Source organism: Poromitra crassiceps (genome assembly GCF_964638095.1).
Source record: "Poromitra crassiceps genome assembly, chromosome: 11".
Lineage (NCBI taxonomy): Eukaryota > Metazoa > Chordata > Actinopteri > Beryciformes > Melamphaidae > Poromitra > Poromitra crassiceps.
In genome coordinates this window covers 9,227,623-9,250,678 of record NC_139643.1, presented here as the reverse complement: position 1 = coordinate 9,250,678, position 23,056 = coordinate 9,227,623, and the positions used below count along the sequence as shown (strand labels likewise).

The following is a 23,056-nucleotide window of genomic DNA, read 5'->3' as shown; positions in this document are numbered from 1 at the left end:
GGATCCCCATCCCGCAGGCTTCGTGCCACTCATTGGTGCTCCCGTCGTAGCGTTCCACCTTGGAGCTGTCGGGGTATTCTCCTTCTCCTCCGCATACGAACAACTGGTCGTCCACCACCTCAATGCCGAATTCGCAGCGTGGTTCCCGCATGTCGGGCACGGCGCTCCACGTGTCGGTTAGCGGGTCGTAGGCCTCGGCACTGCGCAGACGTCCGCCCGAATTGTGGCCGCCCACTGCGTAGACGCGCTGTCTGTATGCGATGACGCCCAAGTCGGCACGCTCGACGCTCATGCGGGGGATCTTCGTCCACCGGTCGGTGTCTGGGTTGTAGCACTCAGCTGTGCGCACCAGTCCCCGATCACTTAGACCACCGCAGATGTACACTTTGCCGTTCAGTACTGTGGCGCTGGCCGACGATCGCTTCCTGTTCATAGGTGGGAGCAGAGTCCACTTGTCGGTCTGAGGATCATAGCGTTCGACACTGTCCTGATTCATTTTGTTGTGTGCGTAGCCTCCCATGGCATAGATACGGCCATTCAGTACTGCCACGCTGTGACCATAGCGAGGATGATGCATGGCTGCCGCATCCTGCCAAGTACGGGTATGGAGGTTGAACTTCATTACTCTGTTGAGGCTGTTGCCGGCGTGCTCACCATAGTTTGCGATGCCGCCAACACAGTAGACAAAGTCATTTAGGAAAGCGACGACATTGCAAGATTGGCAAAGCCCAAGTTCACTGTTTGGTAAATCAAACCAGAGCTCAGCACTGGGATCGTATACCCGAATCCTCTCTCTTTCACCGTGGGAAGGGTTACACTCTCCTCCGACGGCCAACAGGACGGCATGCGCCTTCTTCACGTTGTCCTCGGTCACCGGGATGGTGTCCATCGCGTCCTCCGACACGGTGCCGGACATCTACGTAGATGTCGTCCTGCGACGTCCAGCCGTGGGTGAAGATGGCGCGGAGGTATGGGCTCGCTCCTGCTCTCGTGCCACAGCAAGAATGAAAACAGTGAGCCAGGACCAGAGTGTGCAAGCGACCAACGATAAACTAAAGTAGGACTAGATGATGCCTCCGTCTCCTTCTGAACTGAGACCCTCTCTGCTCTGCCATAATATAGCCGTGGTCCCCCCTCCCCCTGACAAAAATGCATCTGACAAAACATAATTCTATGGTGTTTAGGTCACATTTATAAAATGCTTCCGGGAGACCTCGGTCTCCTCTGAGAATTCTGTGCTGCATTAACAATACGGGTTCTGTGGACAACTGATCAATGACAAAAATGTATGGGTAGGACAGTGCGAAAAGGGCATCCTCGTGCGCACTGTCCCGGATCAGGAAAGTTCTTACAGGGACATCTCGAAGTTTGAGGTGCGCTGTGTCTGCAGTCAGACAACCCCAGTAGTAGCCAGAGGAATCCAATGTTTGTTTGGTGCGCGTGACGAACCGGACTTGCTCTTCAGAGCCAAACATCTTAAAAAAGCCTTCCCTAGTAGCCATGATGCTGAGGCGATCCTAAGTTTCCCCTTCAAGACAATAGATAAGATGATAGCAAGCTGTAAACGGTTCTGTGTCTCGCAAAATGTATCCATTGGAATGTTGTCAAGCCCTCGCGCGCGCTCTCTCGGCCCCATACACGGCCCGTGCTGGAAAAAGTCAGTTTTGCCCCACCCTTTAAAGTTTATGGTGTCCGGCCAACATCATATATATGTGTGTGCTCTCATAAGGACGTGCACACAAACACACATACAGAGCAGGATAACAGCAATGGATTCGGTCTCAGCTTTATTCCTCCGGCACCTGGCAAGCGAGGACTCGTTGATAAACATATGCCTAAGCCCGTTGGGTATCACGGAGGTTGCCAATATCGTGTTACAGCGCAATAAGGTTGTAGCGGCTCTGCGAGCTGGCCGAGAGCCACCCACTTGGACAGGTGAAGAACTTGCTCGCAAAGGGTTCTCGACCGACCTCGGAATCTCCAGCTCCCTATCCCTCGCGAACATGGTCTGGGCCTCTGACAAGACCCGTATGCCTGACGAGATGCAAGCCGAGATGCAAGCCCACGGTATGGCGGTTATTGTGAAGCCGGTGTGCGGTTCCGAGGACGTGCGGCAGATGGTGGCTTACTTCAACGATTTTGCGGCCGCTAACACCAGGGGCATGATCCGGGAGGTGCTGTCTACACAAACGTGGGCCCCGTCAGCCGCTCTGATAGTGTCGAACGCTATCTACTTCAAGGGCAGTTGGGCCGAGAGATTCGACCCGACGCTCACCAAAGTTACGGGTTTCCGGACAGGCACAACAGCGGGTAATAGAGATGTGTGCACCATGGTTCGTAAGGAAACCGATGAAACCCAGACCCTGGTGAACGAAGACCTAGACCATCTAAGGGTTTTGCACTTGCCTTACACAGGCGATGATCAGACCTGCATGCACATACTGATACCCAAGCAAAATGACCGGCGCACCATGCGTCAAGTGTTGAAATCCACGGCGCTGGGCGCAGAAGTCTTCCTAGACTACCTGAAGATAATTAACAGCACGCATAGAGCATCCGAATACACCGTCGAGTTACCCAAGTGGAAAACCACATCTACACTGCAGCTGAACCGTGCCATGCAAGAACTGGAGGTGCAGGTGGCCGACGGGGAGAGTTCCACGACGCAGGTGTGCACGGTGGATGTGGACGAGGAGGGCACGGTAGCGGCAGCCGTCACCACGTTTGCAACCTCTTTCAGTTACCGAATCAAACCCGAAAGACCAAAAGTGTTCAAGGTCGACCAGCCCTTCGTGTGGGTGATCACCAGGCCGCAGCACAAGAGCGATAAGAGGACAGTGCTGTTCATGGGCCTGGTAACCGATCCTACAGAAACCAAATAGGATGTTTGTATTGTGTTTTTGACATGTACATCTGAATAAACACTGATGTGACTGAAATACTCTTGTGTGGGTGTGTGCTTATGTACCCGAGCCAATGAACCGATGTGCTACCTCGTGTGCGCTCCGGGCCTAATGTGAAAAACATTGCATTAAAAATGCACCAATTGGTGCGCAAACGTCCACATAACACACATTTGTCTCCGCCGCACATGTGGGCTGGGGTGTGTACCGGTGATTGTGTTGGTAACGGTGAACGAACCCGGGATTTGTATACTCGATACACCCGACCAAATCCCGTCCTCGCCTGCTCCGGAGTAGTCATGACGGCCGACTTCGGCCCCAGTAGCACCCGCCAAGGGTTGTTGAAGACAGCGACGACGCCACGTGCCTTAACAACACAGGAGGCCCGGAGATTTGTCACAGGGAGTGGCAGCGGTGTCTAGAACCTCCTACAAACCCTGTCTCTGGCTATATATACAAGGGCCAGAAGGGTTCTGGGGCACTTGACCCCCCACCCCCATGCATCCTCGTCTGCTCGCGAGTAGTCATGACGGCCGACTTGAGCCCCGGAGTGCTGTTGCAGACAGCCAAGCTGCTACGAGAAGATATCTTGAGCCTAGGCGGCGAGATCCCCAGCTTCCAGCTCAGGTACAAGTGGTACCCGGATCAGAGCCACTTAGGTCACGTCAGTTGTACGGACACCTACCCCGAGCTCCGGGGCATCCTGGACACGCAACGTTGGCGGATGATAACCCCGAAGAAACGGTGCTCGACATCGCTAGACGAAAGCAAACCCTTCCCCTTCGTCGAGGAGATGTTCGACATGACCATCGACGACGAGCTTCGGGAGGTCTCCCACCTGCCCGCGGTGAGGCAGGTCTGGCTCATCAGAAAGCACATATTGGCATTCCAGGCGGTCAGGCCCGTCATAAAGGCGTGGATGCTGCAGGAGGTGCTGATACCAGCCTTCGCCCTCACGAAGACCATCTGGCAAGAGGAGCAGGCGCTAGCTCAGCGGAATTGCCCGGAAGGTGTCATCAGCAGGACCAGAGGAAGAACTGCCACGCAACGGGGCGGCCGGGGCTTCGCCTCCCGGACCAGGAGCAGGATGGCCTCGTGCCGACTGTACACCCCGAACCACCTCTCACGTATGACGACCGACCACCATGCCCTCGACTGCGCGGAATATCCCGGGTCGTCGGCAAATATGCTACTGAACCTGTCACTGAGTACTTGACGGGCCTGGCCTGTGACCTGGAGAAACAACAGCAACAATGTATGCCGTCCTCCCCCTTTTAACTCGGACTCGATCCGAGTCCCCAGTTAAGCCTCCGGTTCTTGGTCCTCATGTCTGCCTATGATCTTCATGTTTGCAGTAAAATTATCTGTACTCAAACCCTCTGATCTCGACCTGTGACCGCTCTCATTCTTAGCCTGCGATGGTCCTTTCTGCCTATCTGTGTCTTTTCTCACAATAAAGAATTATATTCAGATCAGCAAGCCTTTTTGTCTGTCTTTGTGTCACTCTCTCATTATTACAAACGTACACACGGGGCTGGGGTTGCACAGAGGTTTATTGTACAAGGTACACAGGATGGTAGCAGTTGCGGAGGCTTACAGCTTTGTCAGAGCTGTGATACGTCAGCTATATCACCTTGTCTGCCGCGAGGTCCGGGAGCTTCGATTGGACACGACGTCGCGTTGGCCCTGCTGCGGCCCGGCCGCGCTGTGTAGCTTGACATTAACGCGGACGTATGCCGTACGGCAGTTTGACGTCGATTATGTCGAGCTACACAGCGCGGCCGGCCCGCAGCTGGGCAAATGCGACCGCGTCGCCGAGATGGCCTCACGAGCATCAGAACCTGCTGTACTTCACGGTGTCGGTGGGACGGCCGCAGGCTCAGGCGCTCCTGCTGCGCATCGACGCGATCGAGAAGCGCGCCGCCTCGGGCACCTTTACAATGCTGGTGGCGGACGAGCTGACCCTGGCCTGCCTGGCCCAGAGGCGCTATCCGCACATCACGGTGATACCGGACACGGAGGTCTTCTCTGATCTTACGACGGGGAAGGCGGTCTTCGAGAATGGCATCGGTGTGTACAAGGAGCTGGCCAAAGAATACAACAACTTCAAGCTCCAGGAGATGTATGCTGTGGCATCAAGCCTGCTGATCTTCGTGGCCTTTGCGGCCCTTCGCCAGCGGTCACAGCACCTGGTCTACTTCAACACCGGGGTCAAGCTTGGGTCCGCGAGCAATGAGGTCCTGTTGGAGGTGGCGCAGGGCCGCCCCTTAAAGGTCGCTGTGAGAGCCGGCAGGGAGCAGTTCGCCAGACCCCGCGATCTGGTCGGTGGGGACCCGACCTTGTCCCTGACCAGGTACCGGTTCACGCCCGACCTGATCTACATGGCGGGAGGAGACGCGGATGCGAGCGGTCTGTCGGACGTCTTGCTGATGAGCAAGCAACAACTGAAGACGATCGATCGATTCCGGACTATCACCGTGACGCCGGTCGGTGACGCCGGCCACGGGCATCCCGAGACAATTGAAGTAGCCGTGCGGACGGCCATGCACGAGTATACAATGTTTGAGCTCAGCGAGGAGGCGCAGGGTGAGATGTACATCTCCATGTGCCCTACCCTTCTGAGCCGCACGATGCTCAAGCGGAAGTACGCAGAGGCCGTCGGGCTCAACAACTTGGAGGCAACGCTGGAGGCCATCTGCAGACTCTCGGGCAGAAAGCACAGCGAGTCCGCGACAGTGAAAACGGGGACAGTGACCCTGTCCGGGTCTCAGAGAGACATCGACAAATTCATCCGCCAGACCGTCCTGGACCCAGCCTCGGTCGGCGCTCTGTGGTGGGGTAGCTCACCGGCATAGGAAGCGTACACCTGACGATACCGGGGGAGGCTTGCGGCTCTACGCCGCTCATACTCGGCTCTGTCCTGTGTGACTGTACTCTATGACCGGTAGTAATAAACAATGAACCTGAAAACAACCACCTGTGTGTCCGTGTGCGTGTTTGTGTTTGTTCTAATGGGGTTGGGGGGCACAGACAGATAGACAGAGGTAAACGCAATTCCCACAGAGAGGCAATCTTTATTATAAAGGTTATAAGGATTGGGAAAGCAGAAATTATATACACAGGAGGGTACATCAAAAACTCTAGGAGCATGCCAGGAGGCTGAACTTGTCCCGACTCCTGTGCAGGAGTCGGTCCTGGTGCAGGAGTCGGACCCAGTCCGACTCGGCAACCGTCATCTTAGCCAGTTGGCCCCATCCTCTGTGGTCGAGCAGCTGTTGGCTTGTCATCCTCTGCGTGGGGTCGGGCTGCAGCAGGGCAAAGACGACGTCCTTGATGACCGGGTCCTTCATTACGGTGGGTATCACCTTGTGTGGGGCTAAGACCGAGTCCTTGTGGCCCGGCAGGTCTACCACCTTGCGCACTATTTCGAACATCGCTAGCTCTGCGTCTTCGTTGTTTGAGTTGTTTGTGTTTCTTGGCCTGAAGATCTCCCGGCCCTCGACAGCATCGGCTATCATCGTGCCCAGGCTCCAGTTGTCTATGGCCACCGTGTAGGTCAGGCAGTATCTCCGGAGCTCGGGGGCTCTGTAGTTTAGTGTGACAAGCCCGCCGGTCATGTTGTGGTCGGCCAGCCTGGAAATGCCGAAATCTGATATCTTGACCGTCAGGTCGGTTTCGACGAGCAAATTGCTTGGCGTCAAGTCCCTGTGGATAATACCCAACTTGTGCACGTGAGCCAGACCGCAGGCCACGTCGCGGGAGAACTTGGCTACGAAGCTCTTCGGCACCCTGTTGTCTGTGCGTTGTACTATCATATCACGGATAGTCACCGGCACGTAGTCCATAGTGAAAGCAGACCGCTTGCCGCCGAGGTCCGGGACGCCGGCGACCATGAACGCTTCGTGAAAAGCCATGATGTTGGGGTGGGGGCACACCTTTGAAAGGCAGCACAACTCTCTGGCGAAGTTCAGGTTGAAGGGGGGGGCGGCCGTGTCGAAGGCACTGGAGGTGACGTCGATATAAGTGCACACCTTCAGGGCACGCACCCTTTGCAAGCGACCCTTCTCCACCACCTTGAACACCTTGCCGTAAGTGCCCTCGCCCACCAGGGTGATCTCCTTGTACACGTCAGGAACATTCACCTCCTTGTAATCCATGGCGTAGACCTCAAGAGCTATGCCTCAAGCTCGACACAACCCCAGGGCAGGCACCGATAGAATACATAAAGACACTGGGAAAACGCAGCTCCCTTTTATATCCATTCCCGGCCTTTGTTGTAGGCTGGACCACTGCAATTCGTCAGTGGACGACAGCGTACGGACGTCGACGGGGTGGCACCGCTGCAACAGCTTAAGATGTGTCGCTGTTTGCATTTCGTGTAGATGTTGTACTGTCGTCTGTTTTTCATTTCAATGTTGTGTAAAGTGCTGAACTCAATAAAACACACAAAGACACAGGAGGTCACGTTTGTCATCTGTTTATTCTTCCCCCCCATACAGGCTGGACAGGAACATTGCACTCATGAGGGAGGGTGTGTGTGTGTGCACAAACTCAAGCATACTCTGATAATTCTTGTAGAATAGTGTCATTTTTATTTTAATTTTTATTCTCACAATCGCCACAAACCTCCCGACCGTCACAACGGTCCCAGGCTCAGACGCTGTGGTGTGAACGGAGCTGTATGTTGGGGGCCTTAGTGACAATTTCGTCGTGGCTGTGGCACAAGAGAAGCAGGGCGGAGAGCACGTCATCGCGGGTATACTCGCCGCCGACGGACCTCTTGCCGCCGGTGACGACGGTGCAGCCTCCCCCCTTGTCCGACTCCTTCACGGTGACGAGGGTCATCTCGTCCCTCAGCTTCGCCAGCAGCTCCTTGCCGTGCTCAACGTGCTTGGTGTCAGCCAGCGTCCTCTTGGCCAGCGTCAGCTGGTCGGGCGCCTCGAGCAAGTTGCCCAACAGCCTGTTGGATGTGTTGAGGCCCCGGCTCGAGTTGCGGTACATGTGCACGTCCATGTGCATGTTGGACGTGGCGGCGCCGGCGCCGCAAGGGCGGCCCACGGTGGCCGCGAGACGGACGGCCTTGCTCGTGGCCTCCGCGAGCACGGCCCAGCCGAGGGACATGATCGTGTCGCAGTACCACAGCTTGTCCTTGCGGATGTAGTCGACGCATGCGAGCACCATGTCCACCTTGCCCCTTTTGCTCACGTGCTTACCCAGCATGAACCTGTCGTGCCCGGCCGACCACTTGGCATAGAAGCAAAGACGCAGCCCGGAGCCGTTCAACGCAGTCTGCACGAGGCCCTTCACGTCCTCCAGCGCGTTAACGTAGGTGTTCTGCTCGAAGATCATGATCAGTGGCACCTTCTTCCACTGCACGACCGGCATCAAGACCTGCAGGAGCTTTGCGTGGGCGGTCAGCAGCGAGGCGTACACATGGTTCACTTGGTCGAGGTCCCTGATCTGTAACTCGTCCAGGCTCACGAGCTGGGGAGAGAAAAGAAGACGGAACACGGTGAATGAGGATCGAGCTTGCGCCGGGTCGAACCTTCGTCCATCCGCCCCATCCCCCTCCCTCTCCAGGTCGCTTAAGTTATCGAGTATCGACGCGCGGGCCACAGACATGGCCTGCGCCGAGTGCGTCCGTGCGGCGCTGCACGTGCAGCGACTCGCCGAGACGCCCTGGACTGTGCTCCTGTCGGCGTTCGAGTTCATGATAGCCTACAGCTCCTTCCGGAGGCACTTCAACTTCTACTCAAAAATGGACCAGAACCAGATGATGAAGATGTACAGCACGATTGCGCGCTCGTCGCCAGCTAGGGTGCTGCAGGCCCATATGCTTGCCAAGACCTACTCCCTGCAGCCACCGACCGAGGCCCCAGCGGAGCTGCTGCAGGCGGTGTCGCTGATACTGGACGGCAGCATCTCGCAGCAGGAGGTGTCGCTGATATTGGACTGCGGCGTCTCGCAGCAGCATGTCGCCCGCTACATCCAGGCCCGTCAGCCGAACCGCTGGGCTCTGACAGCCCTGGCGGCCCTGGCCTCGGCCGAGGTGGTGCGCGCAGGCCCCCTCAAGTACCTGGCCCCGCTCAAGGCTTTGCCGCACGCTTCCAGCCACATGGTGCTCATCGTCTCCATGGCCATGACGGCCTGGCTCCGGGAGCTTTCCGATGTCAGCTGCGACTGCGGGTTCTGGGGCCAGGCATGCGCCATGCTGTCATCCGTCGCCCCGGACCTGGAGAGCACGCTGGTCATCCAGCACGAGGCCACCACATGCAGCTACATATGTGCGCTGCTCGGCATCTCCCCACCGCTCGAGTGCGACGAGGTCGCTGCTGAGGCGAGCGTCCGGGACCCAGTGGACTACAGGAACCTGTTTCGAGACCTGCTGATAGACAACATGTCATCCCAGCCATAGAAGCCCCGGCCATCCCCAAACCTACACAAACTCACCACAAGCCTGCCGTCAGCCAGCTCGACGGCTGAGCATAGGCCGGCGCCTGACCTGGATCCTCCGCCGAACGTTGGGTCGAAGCACATGTAGGCCGCGGTGACCGATGCGGCGCACATGTCGGCCGTGGACACGTTGTTGTGCATGAACCTGCTTATGACCGCCCGCTCGAACGGCGTGGAGATGTCGGTCTTCAGGTCCGTAGACAGCCCGTCGCCGCTGCCAGTGACTTCGTTTTCGAAGCCTCTGGGCGACACCATGTTCATCAGCTGCTTGAGGTGGTTGTCGACCGAGATGTGCTGCGGGCAGTAGACGCGCAGGCAGCAACACGTCAGGCCCGGTGTCTTGGCATGGAACCGGCACTTGAAACTCTGCGACACGACGTGGTAGGCCTGCTCGCCATTGTCGTCGCGGATATCCGCCACCTTGTTGATCCATGATGAGCTCCCGACGTGGCTGGTGATGTGCACCGACTTTCGTCCCCGGAACGCTATGTTGGGCAGCACGGCCAGGAGAACCTTCATGTTGACGAAGCCCACTTCGTCGACCAGCGTCAGGTCCGGGCTCTGCCCGCGGCTCGCCTGTGAGAGTGAGAGGAGACAGCGGTTAGAGAGAGTGAGAGAGGTGACGCTCGGATGGGGAGCCTCTGTCTCTATATCAGCAAGCTCAATGACATGTCAGAAGCAGATCCAGCGGCAGCAGAGCAGCAGCGACATAGAGAAGCGGCGGCGGCGGAGAGGTAGAGAGAGCAGCAGCGACAGAGAGAAGCGGCGGCGCAGTAGGGAGCGCGGATCGGACGATGCAGGCAAGGAGAGCACGCTGTCACGACGAGTCTCGTGCCTTTCCCCGCAACATACATTACCACAAAGATTTCTTGGACGGGCCCGGATGGGTAAACTTGTGCCTGAAGGCCAAGTGCACCTTTGTACACCACGGCGACGCGTACGTGTGCCAGGAGCACTACTCCCTGCACCGGTGCTCGCCGAGCTCGTGCAGGATGACGGCCTTGATGGCCTCCGAGCCGTTAGGTTCCGACGGCTGCCCGGTTATGGCCCTCCTGACGTTCCAAAAGCCAGAGGCTGAGTTCCGCGGGCCCGACTACGTTTCCGGCAAGCTGGGCGCCGAGCCGGGCTACAGCTGCCGGGAGGACATGGGCCTCGGCGACCGCAAGAGGACAGCCTCGGTCGAGGTCCTGGCCGAGACCAGGGAAAAGCTGCTCAAGGCCAGCGTGCCCATCCTGGTCGCGCTCTACTCGACGCTCGTCACGAGCAAATTCAAAGAGCACTACGCGGCCAGCCACAACAAGACGTCGGGGAGGGATCACTCGTGGATCTCCTTCGTATCCAAGAGGAACAAGGCAATGGTCCTCCAGGGCTACGCCACATGCCCCCAGAAGCCGACCCTCAGAGCTGCTGTGAGGGACGCGACACTCCGTGCACTCACAGGCTTCGCACACATCTTCAGAGCCCCCGTGGCATCGCGCTTCGTAAATAGTTTCATATTAAGTTATGGCGCGACGCAGGCCAAGCGCAAGCCCTGCCCCGACCTGGTCACGATGGTCGTGATGCTGGCCCTCTGCCTCCACCCCTACATCAAGCACAGGCCCAGATATAAGAGTTTGGCGCAAAAGAACCTAGCGATACTCTTCTTCGACAAGGACCTCGCACCGCACAAGCACTGGTCCAACCTGTCCAAGCTCATCTGCCGCGCCGCCGAGGAGATCGTATCCCTCTTCCATAAGGCCGAGGGCGGCAGCGGGTTCGTGCTGCCAGCGGTCGTCACCGCCAGTGTGGACGACATGCTCAAGAAGCACGAGCAGGACCCGCGGCTCCGGCCCTCGACGGAGGCCCAGTCGACGAGGAAGCTGGTGGCCTGCCACGGTGATGCCGCGGGCTTCAGCGAGCGGCTCGGGTCACGGAGGCCAAGCAAGGTGATGAAGACGGAGGAAGTCGGAACGGTCGGAGGCACTTCGCCCTCCGGCTCACAGTCCCGCGATGGAACCCAGTCACTGTAACCAAGTCGTTCTCCGGTCGAGACACTGCCGCGGGTGGGAGACATGACATACGCGGCCGTCAAAGCGAGCCGGCTGCCCGACTACTTCCGCATCACCGACGAGCACTTTGCGAAGCCTGAGGAGGAGGAGGAGGAGGACCTCTGCGTGTCTAGCGATGATGACCCGTTCGGAGAGCTCGGCTGCAACGCAACTCGGGGCGGCGAGGGCTGCAGGACAGACGATTGCGGACCCTTGGCGATGGCTCGTTGTCCAGTAGCCAGCGGTTCGACCTGGGTTTCGTCGAAGACGACTTACACGGCTGGATAAAGCCCGGCACTGTGCCTCTCCGGCTCGGGGGTGGTCCTGGGGTGGTGTTCGAGGTCTGAGGCGCACAGGAGTTTGTCAGTATCACCGAGCTCGCTGTCTCCGGTCGGCTGTATTGTGCTTTTGATATATTTTGCAATAAAGAGGAAAACACAACTTTGACTTTGTCGATTGTAGTTTATTATTGTTATTCATCACAGGTAGAATGAACTCACTTACACACAGATGTAGAGCTCACTAGAGGAATGTTGCGTTCCTTGATTGTGCTCTAAGCTCAGGGGAGGCTGGGGTACAATCTGGTACAATGCATCTCTTCCCCTATGGAGATTCATGTTTTTTTGAGGGGGGTTGTGTCTGTGTAACATATATATATATATATATATATATATATATATATATATATATATATATATATATATATATTTGCAATAAAGAGGAAAACACAACTTTGACTGTCGATTGTAGTTTATTATTTTTATTCATCTGATATACAAGTCGTGTTGAATTGATCTCAACCCACACAGAGTACTGCACACACACACATTACTTTGCCAGCCCTTGACACATCAAGCAACTGTCGCAAGTCAAGTCCATCAGGCGTTCTCGTATCTCAACGTTGACAATGTTGCAGACCGGGCACTGGCCGGCAAACAGCTCTCGCACGGCGGCCAGGTCGCTAAGATCTGTCCCCGTCCGCTTCAGTAATTCAGCCAGGCCCTTTGCAGGCAAAGCCCTGCCGCAGAGTACCCAATTAGCCCCTCGGCAGGCCGTGTCTACGGCGATCTCGGAAGCCACTATGGCACACTTCCAAGCAGGGATGAGGCCGACCCCCATGTGCAGCTGTACCGTGAGCAGGATGGACCAGGCTCTCCTGATCACCAGCTTGCTGAAATTGACCAGGTCCAGCTCATCGTCCTCGCAGCATGCCACGTGCGTGCGTGCCAGCCAGAGGATGAGGTAGTAGCACACTAGGTCGACGATGGTGTCGGGATATGGGCTCCGGAGGTTGGTAACTCGGAGTGTGAGGGCCGTTTCAGTTTCGCAGACCGTGTCGACCGAGACCACCTGGTCATGATGGAGTCGACACGAGGTTTTGTTCGATGCCCTGGTTGGGCAAAACAGGGCTGACTGTATCAATTCATTACATTTCTCCATAGGGACCGGCATGCCGGTGTAGTCCTTGAATGCCATGAGCAGCGAGGCAACCTTGACCGCGATGAACTTCTCGTTCTGCCCGCTCAGGATCGAGTCTATGGCGGCCTTGTCAAAGTGGTAGTTCCTGTCCATGAAGTTGACGAGCTTAAATGCTCTCTTGCGGCTATAACCTTTGCCAAGTATGTCCATGAACCAGGCCACAGTGCTCAGTCGACAGTCTGCGAGCTGCTGGAGCCGCTCAGGTGCCACGCCTGACAGGTCGGGATGCTGTAGCGACATCTCGTACTCCAGGTTGGGGCGTAGGGCCTTCAAGACGCTGGCGATGGTCTGGCGGCTGCTGCCGTACTGAATGATGTCCAGGCTGCGCTCGGACCAGTCCTCGTTCTCCTCCATGATCAATGTCAAGGGCTTATGGCTACACTTCCTCTCTCTCCTTCGGCTACACTCCCTCCGTTTGAGCTTAATTCGGCTCCGCTGACTACCTGTCTTCCAGAGAAGAGTTCTCCTGCTAATACCAGACATCTGGAAAGGAGCTGCACTAGATATGCCACTAGAATATGCCCTGGAACACTGGAAGCGCTCTTATATGCATGCTTACCCTGCCCCTGATAAGGCCTCATCAGAACTTTGATTTTAATGTTGCTCGAGTCAAGTCACAAGGACACCAGAGTGTTGCACAAAGTGTATCATTGTATTGGGTAATCGAGGTCTACACAGAGACAGGGGGTGGGGGTAAGACACAGACAGGTCAGGCTTCCTCCACGGATCACTTCAGGCGGGCAGGGGGGTGAGGGCGCTCGATCGCCTTGCAGCTGTCGAGGCAGCAGCTCACAGAACAGCCATACCCGTCAGGCGGGTTGCTCAAGGGCTTCATACCCGCCCAAGGCAAGGTGTCGCCCAGGAGGTTGCTGATGCAGTCCTTCATCTTCATGAGCTCGCTGTACTCTTTGTCTGTCATCTGGGTGGTGATGGCGTCAATGACCCGTTGAGCCAGGCAGTTATTGGGTGCTTTAAACTTAGCCACATTGAACATTCTCAGCCAGCTGCCGATATTGTCATGCGGTGCCCTCTCGAAGATGCACGCCAGGCCGTCGACGATGCACTCGACCAGAACCCGGAAGGGGAGTTTGGTCCCTTTGGCGTGGTGCTCCAAGTGATGGTTGTTTGCGCGGTAGTGCTCAGGGAAGCCCATCTCTGCCAGGTGTTGGCTCAAGTACTCAACATCCTTATCGTCCTTCAGGCATGGGTTTTTGTCAGCGTCAGCCGAGTTCCCTTTGATGTTAGCCCTCTCCATGAAGATGGCCATGATGCCCGAGTAGGCAGAAGCCTCTACTGGCCCTGTCTTGCTCAGGTCGTGGGTCAGCAGATTGCGATAGTAGTGGCGGTCGCTTAAGAGGTCGACCGACCCTCTTTCGTATGCCTTGACGTACTTGCCGACGAGGGTCCCGATCACGGCCACGTACATTTTGTGCGTCATCAGGGAACAAAGGTGCTGGCGTATCGGGAGCCCGTCGACCAGCGCATCCTCGCAATCAGCGTTCCACTTCTGGTTCAGGGCAGCCCTGGTGAGAACGTCCGCCAGGATCGTGGTCTGGTGCTTGGTCTCGATGCCAGGCTTCTGAGGTATTTTCTCACATAGCCTTTTGGCCTGGGCGGGCTTGTAGGTGTGACCTTCTATTGCGAGGGGGTCCTTATTTCGCTGAGTCTTGCGTGAAGTCATGGTGCTGCGGAGGGCAAGACGCTCAGCTGTGGCGCACTGAGCTAAGCCCGGCGTGTCTGAACACACATTAGTATGACAATAGCCACTAGGATCCCCAAGCCAACGGCCAGCACTATCCACCCAGAGACAGCCGAGCAGCGGTGCACCACGTACTCCTCGTTCTTGCTGCCGACGCGAGCGTGGAGCTGGCACTCGTACCGTTCCGTTTTGCTGTCGGAGCACGGGTCCTCCGCGACACTCAGGGCGAAGTTTGGGCCGGCGGTGAACACCGTCGACACGTTTGGGCTGCGACGTGCGCCTCCGTTAACCAAATCCATCCTGAGCAGGTACATCTTGCGACCGTCTCTCACACGGTACCAAGTCAGGAACCTGAAAGAGCTCACGTCGCTCGCCGGGCACTTGAGCTCGAACGTAGGGAGCGAAGAGGCCGTCGGAGTACCGGCCGTATGACCTTGCGTAGTCCGGGGTTTGGCGGAGCTGGAGGTAACCGTCGCATTCGCTATCGTCTCTGTCGTGTTTCTCCAGGTTGTATTGAGGGAGCTCGGGGTCGGGACAGACAGTGCTGCGGCACCTCGGAAGAGGCACAGGATCAGGTAGAGCTCGATTACCATGGTCGTTGGTGTGGCGTGGGCGACTGGGAACCACAAGTGTCTCCGAACAATGCTAATACCCACAGGTCTGGTCCGTGTTTTCATGCCGGTCACAATGGCCGCCGTCTCTTGCGAATCGACAGCTGCGGGCCGTGGACGGACCTGAGTGAGACTATCGCCCATATAGCGCCCAAGCACGAGACCAGGGAAAGCGCCAGGGCGCCGATGCTCATCGAGCTGCTGCGGCCCAGCAGGATCTCGCACGTCTGCTTGGAGATGCTACCACCGTCCTTCTCGTTGTCCCTTGCTATCGAGACCATGAGCTTCTCTGCCTTATTCTCCAGCTGTAGCAGCCTGTCGCGTGTACCCGCGCCACGGCTGAGCAGCTTCGAAGCGCGGCCGGCCTGCTTGACGGCCAGCTCCACAGCCTCGGCCAACTCAGGGCCCGAAAGCGAAGTAGGCCTGCGCACGCGACGCGGCCTGAGGCCTCTCACCGGCCTGCGCAGCATGCTCGGCTGCGACCTGAGCTCGTAGTTCCCGGAGTCGGGGTCGTAGCACAGAGGCCCGAAGCAGCGCTCGCCGCACACCACGGGGCACTCGAGGCCCAGCCACAGGTCCTCGTCGGGCTCGCAGCCCTCTGCAGTGGCGTCGGCCTGAACAGGTGCGTTGCATAAGCCCCGTGCGTCGCACCGGGGCTCAGCGTAGTCGGCCTCACCGTCCGTGACCATGGCCCTCTCGAGCCAGCAGGTCCTGTTGCTGGCCCAGATGTCGGTGAACGGCATGTACCAGCGCGACAGCTTGGTGAGCCTGAACCGGGAGCGTCGCACCACGATCACGATGCCCTGGTAGCCGGTGTGGAGCACGTTGAGGAGCGGCGTGTCGGTGAAGGGCTCCGTGTCGCCGTGTAGGCCCGCCTGGCAACCTGTCATGTCGGAGATGACCAGGCCCTGGGAGCAGGTCGCCAGTGTGTGCTGGGCCCCGTGCAGCACGGCCGTAGCCAGGGAGAGTCTCGCCGCCTCCTGGAGCGCCTGACTCCTCCAGGCCTCGATCCGGTAGTGTAGGCCGTTAGCCTTGCGGTGGGCGGAATCTGAGGGGAAGCCAACTGCCTGGCTGCCGGCGAAGTCCACCGTCATGTTCGCAATCATCTGCCGGTAGGGCATCAGCACGTCAACGGTGCCGGCTGGGTGCCGTTTGGCACGCAGTAGGTCGCGGAGTGCCGTCACGTCGCTCTCTAAGGTGTCGTAGCCCTCGTGCAGGTGAGTGTCGGGCAGGGCCTCCATGTCGCTGACGCTGGCCTCCAGCTTGGCCACGGCCCTGTCGAACACTGCCTTGGTACGCCGGAGGATCGCGTCCGTCTCCCTCCATTTGCCTGTATAGCAGAGTGAGTCGCATACTTGACTCTCGGGCACGCCCTTGCACATGCTGGCCGAGCACTCCTCGTGGGGCCCGAACGTCACCTTCCTCCACACAGAGCCCAGCGAGAACACATAGACGACAAGCTCTGACGACGTACGGATCTTCCACCTCCCTGCCGGCAGGATCACTCTGTAGTCACGCGGCGGCTCGGCGGACGGAGGGCTCAAGCCCGACGGCTCGGTTGCAGACAGCACTGCTGCAGCGATGCAGAGGATGAGCAGCAGACCGGGTGGGGAGCCGGGGCGATAGATCATTTGAATTTGTTGTATCCCACCGCTTTGTATCGGTTCCTGTGCACGAAGTACAGCATGAAGGCGGCGGCGGAGTTGATTAATACAGTCATGATGACGGCCGCGATGCAGACACCGCGGACTCTGGCGGCCAAGGTCTCCATGGCGAGTGTTGTCAGGTCGCGGGCTCTCTCGGCGCTTCTGACCGACTCGATCAGCTCCTGCTCAAGGCTGACGATCTCGGAGGCGACCAAGTCCAGGCACCGATCGACACGGACAAAGGCCCGATCCGAGACACGCGTGGGGGTGCCTGGTGCCTCTGCACAGTGCATCTCGACCAGGGAGTTGAGGACGTCTCCAGTGGCCCTTTGCGCGTCCATCGCCAGCTGCCGGATGCGGGCCGCGGCAGGATCGTCGCCGTCGTCGGTGAAGAATGGCTGATGCATGCACGGCAGTCTGGGCTCGACTGAGCCGAGGGTAAAGGTCTTTAAGTTGCACGGCACCCTGATGCGGTGGGCGCCGTGGTACACCTCGAAGGTGACGGTGACATTGCCGTTCGACGCCTCTAGGGCGACTGGGACTCCGAGCCCTCCCTGGGGCCAGGATTCTGCGTAGTCGGCCAGGGCCGAGCACACCGGAGAGCCCTTGAGGCAGGCGTCGGCCTGCGATAGCAGGACATGGCGCTCGAGCGTCTCGGCCACCTGACCGAGGCCGGCGCTCCAGTCGTTGTGCGAGGACACGGGCGGGACGCCTTGGGGGTCGTCGATGCCCTGCAGCTCGGGCCCTGCGAGGTCCGACACCCAGCCGTAGAGGGTGGCGGGCCGTGTCGGGTGTTCGAAGGTGAGTGTCGTAGTGTGCTTGGCGCGGCTCACGTAGCTGTAGCAGACGCTGCCGACTTCGACCTCGCCGGGCCACAGCCTGGCATCATCCGTTCCCAGCACGGTGTTCAGTGCGGGGAACCGGAGGCTCCTTCGGGAGCCCTTGACCTGCGGTACGAACACCGAGATGCTCTGGCCGTCGCGGCTCACAAACACCAGGGGTCTGTCGTAACGCGTTGCGCACTCGCAGGGCGCCGAGCCCACCGTGTGGAGGGGCACGGTGCACACGCCGTAAGGGATCTCGTGCACGACATCTACGGGCTCCGAGACGGCGTTGTCTGCGTACGTCTGTTCGGTGCCCAAGTTCATGTCAGACGCTAAGCCCAGGCGGATCTTGAGCTGGATGCCGGTGACGAGGACGAAGCCCTTCGTCCTGCGTCCCCCGCCCGCGTGCTGGAAGAATATGCCAGCGTTGAGCCTGTAGACAGAGTCGACTTTGGTGAACGGGTAGAGCGCCTCGCCGTCGGCCGAGGTCTCGGTGTAGACGTAGTGGAGCCTGCGATGGCGAGCCTGGTCCAGGACGGTGTCCGACACGATCTTGAACGTCGACTCGCCGGCCGAGCCCGACATGCCGTACGTGTGGTCGAGGTAGCCCAGAGAGTAGCGTCGAACTCCCCACTTGGACATGTCCTGGACGATGAGGTCCAGCTCGGTGTGGGTGTAGACCCGGTCGCCGGGCTCAGACGGTCCATGCCTGTTGAAGACCTCGATCGAGGAGCAGTTGTCCTGACGGTAGCGGCCCGTGGGCATCGTCACTACGATGCCCGCGCGGTTGTTGCTCCGCCGGCACATCTCCTCGAAGAGGATCGCGCCGGTCCGCTCCGGGTAGCGATCGTCCGACGAGACCATGAGTGACAGGCCCACCTTCAAGCCCAGCGTCCAGCGACCCGGCTCGATCCCGCTGCAGCCGGGCGGCAGTGTGATGTCCGGGGCGAAGACGCCCACGGTGTTGATGTCGAGGAATAGACCGTGGTCGGCCACCACCGTGCTCAGCTGTTCCAGCGAGAGCTCACTCCTGGCGCTCTCGCTCATCACGTCATGGCTGTCGTTGCGCGTGAGTGCTAAGTCGTAGCTGCTGAGCATGACCTCGGCCAGGTCGCGGGCCTGCACGGCCGGTATGATCTCCAGCTCCGAGCCGTACATGGACTGCAGCGCTGCAAAGTCCTCCATCGACACCGCTTCGATGGCCACCTCGACCACGGCCACGGCGAAATGCGAGTTGTCGCCGTTGCCCTGATGGCTCAGCTGTAGCATCCAGTCGAAGACCGAGGCGATCTGCCCCTGCGTAGGCCCGGCGTCAAAGCTGATTTTAATTCCGAGCCGGGCCGGCCACTTCTGCTCTATTACGGTGGCTATGGTGCTCATAGCGTCCGCGGAGATGTACAGGGCGCCAGGGGAGCGTTCGGGCTGCGAACGCTTCCCTGACACACGACGGAGAGAGTCCTTTGCGACGGCCCCTGTCTCGTCGGTGAAGACGCGCACCTCGATGAGGGCCGTGTCGCAGTGCTGCACGTCAAAAGGTGCCGCGGGGCTTGTCCGCGGGGGGCCGTCAGGCATGCTGAACACGTACTCGGTGATCAGGCAGAAGCGCTCGGTGCTCGGCGAGGTGGAACCGTACAGGCTCCTGCCGGCTCGCATGGCAGCAGGATCGGGGGTTTCTCGGGACACCGTCAGAGTCCAGCCGGGCTGGGGGGTCAGGAAGTTGGCCTCGCTCAGGCAAGCCGGCGAGCAGGGCCCCAGTGGGCTGATGTAGTCGGCGATGGCCTGGGCGCAGTCGCACTGGGCGCTCTTCTTGGGCTTCCACTGGCAGTTGACATCGATCGTCCTGGACAGGACCCATCGCTCCGCGGAGGTTTGGCTTCCAAGCAGGACGCTCACGTTGAAGCTGCGGTATCTGAAGCAGGTGAAGTCCCTGATCCTCAGCGAGAGGTTGAGCAGGTTGTGAACGTAGCCTTGGTGCACCGCGAACCACCACCCATCGGTCAGGGAGTGTATGGAACCGGCCGTGGGCCGGAGGACGTTCCGGTTGGCTTTGATCAGGGTAACTTTGGCACCATCGGAGCCTGTCGCAGTCCACGCCAGGATCCTGCCCACGCCGTCGTTCAGCAGGCCCGCCAGCCCAATCAAGTAGGCCGGCACGACGAGTATCTTAGTGTCACGGGTCCACCACGGACTCGGCAGGTCTACCGTGATACCGAACATGGGCTCGGGGTGCCTGAGCACAGGCTCGATCACGTTACGATACAAGTCGGTGGCAGAGGCCGACAATTTCAACCCGCTCAGGCTGATGTACAGCTGTTGAGCGCTGCGAAATACCTGCTCGTAGCTGTGCCGAAACAGGCTTGGCATGCCCTGGGAATCACACAGTTTCGTCACGGCCGCCTCGGGTAGGGCTCGCAGCCACCGGCGGGCTAGGTCGTCCATGACGAGCATCTCATCGCTGTCCGGCATTGGCGCGATGACGCTTGAGTCGGTAGTGTGCGGCTCCCGGGGCGAGCCGCACACTGTGTCGTGCCACCTATTGCCCAGGATCATCACCGCCTGGCTGCCAGAGCAGTTCTTGTGCAGCTCACAGATCTCTCGGTTGTTGCGGGTCGCGACGTGGTAGCCACTGGGGCAGACGTCGTGGCAGGTGCCGTAGTGTCCGGTGCGGCTCCCTCTGGGCTGACCCAGAGGGCAACGGTACCTACACTTGTGCACGCCGCCCTGCCACGAGTACAAGTAGCTGGCCCCACCGCATACGCGGGCGGCCAGTTGAACCAGGCCTTCGCACACCGTGTCGTGCAGCTCATTGCCCGGGATCACCACAACCTGGCCAACAGAGCACTTCTTGTGCGGCTCACAGATCTTTCGGTTGTTGCGGGTGGCGATGTGGTAGCCACTGGAGCAGTAGAAGAGGCAGACGCCTTGGTGGATTGAATGCAATGTAGCGAGCAGCACTGGCACCAGCAGTCGTGCGAGGCCCATGCTGTTCACTCAAGTGCACCAAGGTGTTAACGTCCGTCCCGTGCCCCGACACTGTTAATTCAGAACGCTTGAAAACTCTGATGACCAACGACCCCGATGGACGACGGAGTAGCCGAGGCGGCAGAGCGGATCGGGACGGACGACGACCCCGAGGCGCCCGTGCCGGTCGGCCTCGTCGGCGGCGTGGCCGACAGAGCACTCCTTTTGCGGCTAACAGACCTCTGGGCTGTCGCGGGTGGCGGCGGCACGAGTATGTCCGCCGGGGCAGACGTAAAAGCAGACGCCCTGGTATGTGTCGGCCAGGCCGCCGAAGAGGCCGACCGGCACGGGCACCTCGGGGTCGTCGTCCGTCCCGATCCGCTCTGCCGCCTCGCCTACCCCAAGGCGCCCGTGCTGTTCAGCCTCTTCGACGGCACAGGCAGCATCTGCAAGCCCTTCCTGGCTGACGGCTGGACGGTCAGGAGGCTTGATATCGACGGGAAGCACGGCGCCGACATAGTCGAGAACATCCTAGACTGGAACCCCGAGGTGTCGTGGTCGGGTCGCTGGCCGGACTTTATCTTCGCCGGGCCCGAGTGCAAGAACTACAGCATCGCCAGGACCACAGCCAAGGCGCCGAGGGACCTGAAGTACGCCGACTCGCTGGTGGACAAGACGCTTGATATTATACACTTCTTCCACGACAGGAACCCTAGGCTCCTGTTCGGTTTTGAGAACCCCGCAACAAGCTTTGTGTGGAGCCGATGGGTCTCGGCCCGACTGTACGCCGACGTCTCCAACCACTTCCTTACTCTGTTATCCCAGTCCGCCGCTGCTCAGGCTGCCAAGTCACTGAAAAGGAAGACAGCTAGGGACGGAGTGGACGACGACGGCCCTGCCGGCAAGAAGATCAAGCAGGACCAAGACAGTGACGACGAGCACCCGGGCGAGAAGATCGAGGAAGAAGACGGGGTCGTGAGCCCCACTGACTCCAAGGAGGACGAGACCGAGTATAGCTCTGCGTATCACGGGCCTCCTGAGGCGAAGGTGGATATCAAAGTCGATATCAAGACCAAGAAGGCTGAGAAGCTCCTGGCAAGCTATGCGCCTCCCCAGGCAATGGTCCGCATCAAGGCGGAGAAGGCTGAGAAGCCTGTGAGCTCGGAGTGTCCAGAGACCAAGACAGAGGAGAAGATCGGAATCTGCGCAACTGGCACCGAGGCGCCTGAGAAGACTAGGAAGGACGAGCGCGATAGGAGACGACGCGCGCGCAAGGCGTCGCAGGCTGACGAGAACGTGGTCGTGCTCGACTACTGCCAGTACGGTGCCCCGTACAGAAAGCGGACGAGGATCATGACTAATTGCCCATTTGAGGGGCTGCTGTGCAACCGCTTGACATGCGAGTCGGTGAAGAACGGCAGGCACCTCAAGACGGCCCAGCGGGGCTCTGGCAAGTGTGCCAATGGGCAGAGGATGAAGGACGACGCCGTCTCCCTCGACACGCTCTATGCTTACCCGGACCGGCTAGTTCGTGCCATCTTCGAACGCGTCAGGGCCAGAATGGCTGAGCCCAGGGAAACAAAGAGGCTAGGGGCTCGCTCCCTCCAGCCCTCCATGCCAATTTTAACTCACTAGCATGTTGAGGTATCCTAGCAGGCATAAAATCCGTCATCAAGATTCAAGATTTTTATTGTCACTCCGTAGTACAAGTATCACGTGTGAAATTCTTGTAGAAACTTTGTGAGGGGGAGGCGGGAGCACCGATATATTAGGGCAAAGCAGAGAGGGTCTCAGTTCAGAAGGAGACGGAGGCATCATCTAGGCCTACTTTAGTTTATCGTTGGTCGCTTGCACACTCTGGTCCTGGCTCACTGTTTTCATTGTTGCTGTGGCACGAGAGCAGGAGCGAGCCCATACTTCTGCGCTGTCTTCACCCACGGCTGGACGTCGCAGGACGACACCTACAAGATGGCCGGCCCGGTGGCGGAGGACGCAATGCTTGCCGTCCTGTTGTTCGTCGGATGTCAGTATGCCGGGAGAAGGAGATGGGATTCGTGTATACGATCCCCGCGCCGACCTCTGGTTTTATTTACCAAACGGTGAACTTGGGCCTGAGCAATGTTCCAGCGTCGCCGCTTTCCTAAATGACGCGGTGTACTGTGTTGGCGGCTACACGATAGATGAGACAGGTTTGTCCCGCACTCTCAGCAGCGTGTGGAAGTTTGACCTCCTTACCCGTTCTTGGCACGATGCGGCAGCCATGCATCATCCTCGCGATGGGCACAGCGTGGCAGTACTGAATGGCAGTATCTATGCCATGGGAGGCTACGGGTACGACAGACGCTTCACGCACGACAGTGTCGAACGCTATGATCCTCAGACCGACAAGTGGACTCTGCTCCAACCTATGAACGGGAACAGATCGGACGCCAGCGCCACAGTACTGAACAACA

General features: G+C 58.8%; 1 protein-coding gene across 1 annotated transcript; it reads right to left on the bottom strand.

Annotated features, from left to right (window-relative positions):
* Positions 1-6,043: 6,043 nt before the first annotated feature.
* Positions 6,044-7,060, bottom strand: LOC310784810 (uncharacterized protein; the record flags this gene model as incomplete). The annotated part of the gene is made up of 1 exon (XM_083645850.1): positions 6,044-7,060. One exon carries the CDS (start codon positions 7,058-7,060, stop codon positions 6,044-6,046), a length of 1,017 nt encoding a protein of 338 aa, XP_083501976.1.
* Positions 7,061-23,056: the final 15,996 nt, after the last annotated feature.